General features: G+C 38.4%; 1 protein-coding gene across 4 annotated transcripts; it reads right to left on the bottom strand.

Moving 5' to 3' along the window:
• Positions 5,271-9,047, bottom strand: LOC109205852 (SPX and EXS domain-containing protein 1-like). Of its 4 annotated transcripts, XM_019368616.1 has the most exons (8): positions 8,716-9,047; positions 7,951-7,989; positions 7,770-7,862; positions 7,564-7,683; positions 7,079-7,127; positions 6,542-6,718; positions 6,099-6,237; positions 5,271-5,450 (listed from the first exon to the last, which is right to left on the bottom strand). In XM_019368616.1, exons 1-6 carry the CDS (start codon positions 8,725-8,727, stop codon positions 6,711-6,713), a joined length of 321 nt encoding a protein of 106 aa, XP_019224161.1. In that variant the 5' UTR covers positions 8,728-9,047; the 3' UTR covers positions 5,271-5,450; positions 6,099-6,237; positions 6,542-6,710. The 4 variants fall into 4 exon arrangements, with proteins under 4 accessions (XP_019224161.1, XP_019224154.1, XP_019224165.1 ...); XM_019368609.1 differs by having other exon boundaries at positions 5,271-6,237; XM_019368620.1 differs by lacking the exon at positions 6,099-6,237.

Genomic DNA, 9,719 nt, shown 5'->3' with positions numbered 1-9,719 from the left:
ATCAAATACGCGGTAAAATCATCAACCGGGACGGACCAAGTCACAAACCCCAATAGTGTACGACCCCACGCTCGTCAACAAGCATGTGCCTCACCTCAATATAGCACTACGATGTGCAATCCGGGGTTTCAAACCCTCAAAACATCATTTACAATCATTACTCACCTCGATCCGGTCCAAACTCTAGCCCGCGATGCCTTGCCCGCACGAATCGACCTCCGGATGCTCCAAATCTAGCCACAATCAGTACATAATCATTAAAATATGCTAGGGGAACGAAGCCCACTCAAAAATATCCAATTCACATCAAAAATCCCGAAATTGCTCAAATCCGACCCCCGGGCCCACATCTCGGAATTCGACAAAAGTCACATCAATAGAATCCTCGTCCTCACACGAGTCCATACATAATAAGAACATCAAAATCGGACATCAATTGCCCCTTCAAATTCCCAATTTACACTCTCCAAAGTCAAGCCCTAATTTCTCAATTCTAGGCTTTAATTCCAACATATTTCATCATTAAACAAGTAAGAATCAACATAGGATCGAGTATTGAGTTTACAAATCTTACCTCCAGGTGTTATATCTTGAATCCCTCTTCAAATCCTCTCAAAAAGCTCCAAAATCGCCCAAAAATGGTGAAAGATAGCTTCAAAATCGCGGACAATGGCTATTTAACATTCTGCCCAGGCATCAAAAACCTTCTTCGCGAACGCGGTCATAGCCTCGCGTTCGTGAAGCACAAAAATCCGTTGACCAAAATTCCTTCTTCGCGATCGCGTCTTGCCACTCGCGAACGCGATGCATCCACAGACTAAACCTTCGCGATCGCGTAACATTCCTCGCGAACGCGATGAATAAACACCCTGAAGCTCAGTTGCCCAATTCCTCTTATGCGAACACGGTCCACTTCACGCGAACGCGATGACCAATCACACAGCCCTTCACGAACGCGGAGCCTGTCTCGCGAACGCGAAGGCTAAATTCCAGCCTTCACCAGCTAAGCCTTCGCGAACACAAGGGCCTACTCCCGAACGCGAAGGCCATTTTCTCTGCAACACTGAACCTGCAAATCTGTAACTCCAAACTCCATGAAATGGTCCGATTGACCACCCAAAACTCACCCGAGGCCCTCGGGACCTCAACCAAATATGCCAACATATCCCATTACATTATTCAACTTGTACCGATCCTCAAAACATCTCAAATAACATCAATTCAACCAAAACACTTCGGATTCAAGCCAAACTTTCTAAAATCTTCCGAATTCCGCTTTTGATGAAAAACCCAACCAAACCACATCCGAATGACCTAAAACTTTGCACACACATCCCAAGTGACACAACGGAACTACTGCAACTTCTGAAATTCCATTCTGACCTCTACAACAAAATCTCGCCTATCAACCGGAAAACGCCGAAATCTAAATTTTGCCAATTCAAGCCTAAACCTTCCACGGACTTCCAAAATGCATTCCGATCACGCTCCTAAGTCCCAAATCACCTAAAGTCTAACCAAATCATAAAAATTTCGATCCGAGATCATATACAAACAAGTCAAATCTTGGTCAAACCTTTCAAATTTTAAATTTTAAACTGAGAACTGTTCTTCCAAATTCATTCTGATTAACCTGAAACCAAAACCAGCGATTTACATGAGTCGTAATACATCACACAGGCCAAGTCATGCCCGGGAACTGACTAACAGAGTGTAAAAGCTCAAAAAGACCGTTCCGATCGTTACACTAACCTTAGGACTCGCCCATTAACTCCAAATAAATTTTGGGAAAGATTATTTGGGGTTGGGAAATATTTATTAACAAGAACTTGAGACTTTAACCCTCATTTTATAGATTCTACCTAGGGATAGGATTGAACTACTTGTAGCCATATCCGGTGTGCTTAATATCCTAATTGTTTTAGGGATAATTCAATTAGGAAGTCTTGTTAGTCTTTGGAAGAATCTAATAAAGAATTATTATCCGTGGCTAATTAACATAAATTCACTCATATTTGTAAAATTGTGAAATACATTGGATCGTTACTTGAGTGTAATTGCCAATGCATCCATACTTGTAGCCATTGATCATTTTACTTGCTTTCTAGGTTAGTTTACATTTTCGCATTTAGGTATAGATATTTTCTCAAACAATTCTTAGTGTTTGGCATTGCATAACAAGTGATAATTCTCTTACATTCCTAATCGCCTACATATTATTCTCTGTGGAATTCGACCTCGACTCATAGTTGGGTAAATTATATTGCATGCGACTGTGTCCATTTACTTTTTAGTAGTGGATTTGGACATCATCGAAATTGGCGTCGTTGTCGGGGAACAAGTTGGCGTAATTTAGGTTGTTTGAGAAATAAGCGTAAGTGCTTTGGTCCAAACTTGTGAATATTTGTGTAATTAAGTTTTCTTACCTTGGTCTATTTTTCTTGTTTGTTTCTTGTTTATTTTGATAGTTTTGCAAAATGGCATCGTATAATGAAAATTGGTCGGATGGTAGTTGTTCATACTTTGATGACCCATGTCCTTATTGTGGAGGACCACACTCATGGCAAAATTGTTTAAATTCTCCCGGGGGAGGATTGTGCGCACAATCTCAAACCTATGAGTGGAGTATTTGTGATAAGTGTGGTTGTCGAAATGGTCAATGGGAGTATTGTGCTTATTTGTCCTTCCCTTCCTTAAACCCCCGCTATGATGATTCTACTTTTTGTGATGAAAATGATTGGGCTATGGAAGTGGAAGAAGTTGAGCTTGGTCAAAATGGAGAGTTCAAGCTCATGTTAGAATGCCTAATTGAAGGAGGAAACAAAGAACAAAGTGCCTTGGAGGAGCTTTTGAAAAATAGTCTCCAAATTGACTTGGCACTTGAAAGGTTGCACTTACAAATGGGAGAAATTCTTGAAGATTTAGAGGTCCAAAAAGCCTCGAAAGTTAATGATAGCAAAGAATTTTCCTTAGATGTGGAAGCCGAAAATCGTTCCTTGGCGCTTGATCAAAACCAAGAAGAACTCTCAAATGCTCAAAATGAGAAGATGATGCTCATGTTGGAGACCATTCTTGCAAATGAGGAGAAACACAACTTTGCACTCGAGTACTTAAAACAAAGCTTGACTCATAATGATGAACATATACGCACTTTGGAAGATCAAATGAAAATATTGGTTGAGGCTCACTATGCCCACCAACTTGAGAGTGTGGAAAGAAGTCAAGAAGAGTCCGACTACGAGGAAGAAAGTGAGCTCTACTTTGAGGAGTCAAGAATTGAACATCCGCCAACCGACTCCATGAGTGTTAGTGATGCCAAGAAAAATATGGAATTAGAGCCAACCGGTGTAAATGAAAATTTGGTTGAGATTGATTCTAGTCCGGGGGGAAAAAGAGGATGTCAAAATTCGTGAAGAATTGCAATTTGGAGGTTTGATGTCACATTCCAAGCATTTTTCAACATTGGAATTGTGTGGTGATTTGAGAATTGAACTACACGAGTCAATGAGAGATTGCGAGGAGTAAAGACTAAGGCCATACATTTTACAATTTGAGGGAACAAGAAGGCAAAATGACATTCCTCACATGAAAGCCAAGAAGTGCAAAATGAAGAAATTGATGCTTGGCTTGATCATCTACTTACCACCCCCACCTCTCATGGTCAAAAATTTGATTCCAAGTTAGGTGCCCAATTCATATCATCAAAGTGGCGAGAAAAGTGGTAAAGTTGTTTTGCGTCGTGACACTACGTTAAATGCGGCGCTTCGTGGGAGGCAACCCATCGTTTTTCAAAATTTTTAGTCATTTTTAAAATTTCTTTTTTAGAATAGCTTAGCATATTATTTTTGACTAATCTATCAAGTTTCAGATTTTTTGGAGTTGAATTAAGGAGTCTAGGACGTTGGAATGGCACAAAATAGTGGCTGCAAATCTGGGCACCAGTTATCTGGTGTAACCGCATCTGCGGAAATTTGCCCGCAGATGCGGGACCGCAGAAGCATTTTTCCTGCGGCAGAAGCAGGCATTTACGCAGATGCATTTTCTTCACCGCAGAAGCGGTAGAGCGACGCAGATTGCAGAAATCGGGTAGGTTTAAAAAAATAGATCTCTTGTCTCTGAATATTGTTCTTTTCCCAAAACCCCAAACTCCCCCATATCTCACACTACTACTCCTTACACTGATCTCACTCGAATTTATCAAGTACAAGACTACACAGGTAACTTGGCCTACTCCTCTCTTCTACTTCTCTTTTCTTCTATTTCTTCTCCATTTCTGAAGTTCCCGTGGCTATTTCCCCCAATTCCCCATTTCCCTCTGATTTATGTTAGATTAGGGTGAGGAATTGGTTGAGAGTTCATGTGTGTGTGCTGCTATTGCTGAATCAAAAGTGAGTAGGAAGTCTGAGTACCAATTTTAATTCAAAAAGCATATGTTATCACTGCTTGCAAGGTGTTCGACAAAGTGTCTAAAAGAAAATTTCTTGCGAAGTGCCACAAAATCAGTCTTAATAGAGTCATAGGATCTTGTATGGCACCAATTTAGAAGTCTTGAGTATAAATTAGGTGCCAAAATCAGGTTTAAGAATTGTAAAGGGCTGAAAAAGTCGGGATTTTGGAACCCTTGGCCCAAAACCGCAGAAGCGAAGAAACACTACTGAAAAATTGGTCTATGGCAACGCATGGAAAACTGTTCCAGTAGGTAGCTAAACCGTTGCCGTAGCGATATTGGAACGGTTTGCAGACCGTCACATCTTCTCGCGTGCCAATAGACCTATAGGAACGGTTCTTGGAACGGTTTTCATCTCCGTTGCTATAGAGACGTCTATCTCAACGGTTTTCCCTTTCTCTATTGGAACGATTATTCCTTCCAATTGGGACGGTTTAAAACCGTTACTATAATGTGTATGCAACGGCTCATAACCGTTACCATATTATCGAATGCAACACTTTCGTAAGCTATTGTTACGGTTATTTATGGATATAACAACGGTCTCTTAAAGCTATTGTAACGGTTGTTTTTGTATTGCTACGGTTTTTAACTACCTATTGGAACGGTTTACCGGATCTATTGGAACGGTTTACATTCTAATGGAACGCCATTTGTATCCTATTGCAACGGTTCTGGTAGGCTATTGTAACAGTTTATTTAAAACAGAAATATAACTCCTATTGTAAATAAATTTATATATATATAATTATAATAACACTAAAATTTAAATAAATCACAAAATAAAACTATTAATAATATAATTCGTCCAACAAACTAATAATATCCATAAAAATAAATGTTCTACCCCAAGTGCATAAGTTTAATACATTTCAAGATAGTAAGTTTCAAAATATTGACAACAAAAGATTACTAGAACATTCATCTATAGCAATTCAAAATTCATCTTAAGTAAGGTCTAGATCTTCATTGCCTTCATCTTCTATTTCTTGATCTACTCCACCTAAAAAAGAGGATAAATAAAGTCATTACCTTTCATCTTGAATGCCTAGACTAAATAAATTGATCAAACAAGAAATAGAAAATAATGGACATACAAGATGCTAGTCATGATCCTAGCTCTTCTATAAAAACACATTATCAAGACCCAAATTTGGACATTAAATGTACATACAAGCTACTAAAAAAGAACATATCAAATTAATCCTGTTATAGGATTTAAAAGGAAAAGAAACCACAAAGACCATTAAGCCTTAAGAGGGCATGGCATCCACAAAGTTTTCTCGCCTATTTGAGAACCAGCTTAAAAGTTCTACATCAGTGGCTAACATGACACAAATGCAAAGTTTAAGTGGCTGCACTAATCAAGCCACCACATGCGTTCAATGCAAACAAAATACTTCCGAAGATAACCAATAACCTGGTCTCACATTCCAGACCAGCCTCTCAACCACGCTCCAAAAGAAGGCTCTCAACATACCTCACAAGTGGGAATAAGAAGCGTTGAATTAAGTGGCGGGTGCAAGATTTTCACCGAGGGGATTCAAAGAACAAAAAAAATACACAATGCAATATATACACATCAAATATAAGCCAAGGGTTATCATCATATAATATATACACATAAAAAAAATGGCCTTATATACACAACCTAATTTTCCAGCGAAAGGGATTCGGGCCGACCGCCTAGCTCCACCTATGGTTGAATTAAAAACCAAATTATTCAGTAAAATACAACATTCTTCAGACCAATGTACTCCTTGTTGCATCTGTTCGAGGCTTCCAGCCACCTGAAACCAAGGAGCAAGTGGGTTCCATTATACATTCTCATCCTAAAGGTCCACTATATCTTGGGCATAACTCTCTCTATGCAATTCCATTACAGACCATTGTCCCCTGATATGTATCAAAGACCTTTTTACCTAATGTATTAACACTTTTGTTCATGAGTTGGATATCAATAGTTGTGAATAGACGCCCAATTTCCATTTGAATTTAACCCAATAGATGATGATTCTATTGCACTACTATTAATATGATTCTATTGCATTACTATTAACTTGATAAGAGTGTAAATTTGAGGAAAATGATTACCTTCGGTCAAAGGAGAATCCTTGTGCAGATCATTAGCCATGGAATGAATTTGATCAGAAAGACGAGAAACATCTTCAGAGAGAGGGGTAAATGGGTACTTATCATAATAAGAAGCCAAAAATGCTCTTGTTATTGGCATCAGCCCCTCCGTTGACGCCATGTTGTATAGTTATATGACTAAATAAACAGTACAGAGAAAGGGATCAAATACTCGTATATTTAAGTATAAATGACCGGAAAAAAAGAGGCACATTAGAGTACAAAGAAACCAAATATTTCAAGCTCCGCTACATAAAGCCTGATCGGTACGATGATGAAGATAGAAAGAAAAAGAGAAGCATTATTTTTAACAATCTACAGGAATGCATCTACATCAGTACAAATTCAAGTGGGATTTGAGAGTGACATAGTGCACTCTTATGTTGGAATATAAGTTCAATATCATACAGGTACAACCGGTAATCATAAACACCAAGACCAATAGCCATAGAAAAAAGCACACCTAACAGCTGCCTAAACTAAAGAGAAAGAACTTACTGTATTTTTTCACACTTGCAGCGGATAAGAACTGGATGATTTCTGACATCTAGATACAATAAGAAATAAAGAAAATAAAGTCAGTATCATTCATTGTGACTATTAGCCTAAAACGTGACAGCGAGAATGATAGAGATTGTACACCTATTAGTACTTTCAAAGCCCCTGTTATAGAACACCTGGACATAGCTGATTTTTCCCGACAACAAAAATTGTTAAACTTTTCAGTCATTGAGATAGAAAAAGAAATTATCATGAGGCTAATCTTGTTGCTAGATACTTTTCTTGGAACATTAGCTGACTTTAATGCAATCTAAGCTTTGAGCTTGGTAGCATGTTCTAATGTGGAACATATACTGACTATGCAGTTTTTAACTTAGCCATCTTAAAATAAATGCATCAGCACCAAAGCATTTAGGTGAAAATGAGTTGGTTAATGATGCATTAAGTTGCAAGACTATAAGCTCATGACAAGAGTAAGTTACCTTCCAAATCTCTCTGTGAGAGAGATGATGATTCTGATCAAGATCAAAAAATTTAGCGTAGTTGACATTAGCCTGCGCAAAAACCCATAGGTTTATTCCCCAAAACCAAACCATCATGGTCTGCAGCACCAAAACCAAAGAAATGCAAATAAGAGTAATGTTGCAGAAAGGACTTTGCATAAACTAGTATAATGATCTTCACTAACCACAAGAAGAAGAGGATTGTAATAAAGAAAAGCCTCATATAAGAATAGATCACGAAGGTTTACGCTCATTCTCATGACTGAATCCCAGCCAATCTGCAAATTAGGAGAAATACTCGTTAAACATAACGCGGATATGTTCGCAATGAACCAAGTACATTCCCAAAAATTTGGTCATACTAACCTTGGAACAACTGACACCCCAAATGAGGAACAGAAGTACCTGAACAGAACAGCATGCTTAGAATCATAAGAGAGCATTTCATCTCTTTCAGACTTTAGAGAAGCATAAGAAAATAAATCAAAGAAAGCAGCAACAACAACAACAACATCAACAACAAGAAATGCAGGAAAAGAGGCCCCAGGGACGATAGGGGCAGAGAGGCTGTTTCCGATAGACCCTCGGCTCAGAAAGACAAAAATAAAATAAAAAACAAGAAAAGAGAATTCATTAGTAACTCCAGTAGAAACTGTAATAGTAACAGAAGCATAAAAGCCGTAATGTCACATGAAAAAGGCTTAGGCCAAAAACTATTACAGACTTCACACCTTTACATACACCAATTTGGATATTCATCCACAACCTATAAGTCCAATAACCTCTACAAGCAAATTCTTATACACAAAAACAAATATTCCCAAACTCACACACACGAGTGCACACGAGCGCGCGCGCACACACATATCTGAGCAGATATACAACAACTAAAAATAACCAGCAATATAGGTTCTTCAAAGAACTGTACAGATCACCAATAAAATACAGAAATTTTCTAAGAAAATTGAACTTTTATATTTAATTTACCATATACCAATTGAATCTTTTGAATCTATGAACAAGAATCGAAGCATAAAATACAAATAACAGGAAGTTAGAAAATTAAAATATAAACGATTAAAACAAAATAAAACTAGGGTTTGTTTTTTTCTTGGAAAATTTTTGGGTTACCTCGTCGGCCATGGCTGATGCAATCAAGCGAAAAGGAGCCAAACTTCAACGACGACTCAAAAAAACAAATGGAGTTTGGGACTTTGGGGATTTCGGAGTTTTGTGTTAGCAATCGAGATTTGACGTTTGCTGGTTAGGAACCGAGTTTTGAGGACTTTGGGGATTTGGGACTGTAATTTGCAAATGAGGGAGTTGGGAGGGGATTGGGGATTTGGGTTAGCAATGTCGAAGAAAATGTTTGTAGAGAATTTAGGTTTGTTGAGAATTTAGGTTTTTTGAGAGGAAGGTGAGAATGAGAGTACTGAGGAAGGTGATTTGGGATCGTAGTAATGAGCATTGGAAGTGTAGAAATTTTTTAATTTAGTTATTATATTTACCAAAATAAAATATAAATAAAATATATATAAATAAAAGGAAAAAGGGGTTATATTGGGGGGTGTAGCAAAATTCAGGGGGAAAAAGAGGAGGGAACATAATACCCGTTCCAATATTAAAACAATTTCTAAAACCGTTACTACAAATAGGCCTATTGGGACGGTTCGTCAAACCGTTCCTATAAATAGACCAATGGTAACGGTGAACTATCAACCGGAACGGTTTAATATCTAAAATGTACCGGTTTCATCCAAACTCTATTGCAACGGTTGTAACCGTTACCATACCTACTCTATTGCAACTGTTTAATAACCGTTGCCAGAACAACTGTTCCGGTAGGCCTATTTTCCAGTAGTGAAAATTTCGCAGATGCGGCCTCGCACCTGCGTTGACTGTTCCGCAGGTGCGACTTTTGGCATGGTGAGCAAAACCGCAGAAGCGGAGAAAATTCGCAGATGCGGTACCGCACCTGCGATGATATTTCCGCAGGTGCAGAAACTGGGCAGTTTGCCAAATTCCAGTGGCTTTGCAACTGAAGCTTCCCAGGCCCGTTCAACTTGATTCTTCGGCCTAATTGCAAAGTTTTAAGTTGCTTAACATGATTCTATTGCCCGACTAATATTGTTTTG

Source organism: Nicotiana attenuata, chromosome 2 (assembly GCF_001879085.1).
Source record: "Nicotiana attenuata strain UT chromosome 2, NIATTr2, whole genome shotgun sequence".
Classification (NCBI taxonomy): domain Eukaryota; kingdom Viridiplantae; phylum Streptophyta; class Magnoliopsida; order Solanales; family Solanaceae; genus Nicotiana; species Nicotiana attenuata.
This window is presented reverse-complemented; position numbering and strand designations above follow the sequence as displayed.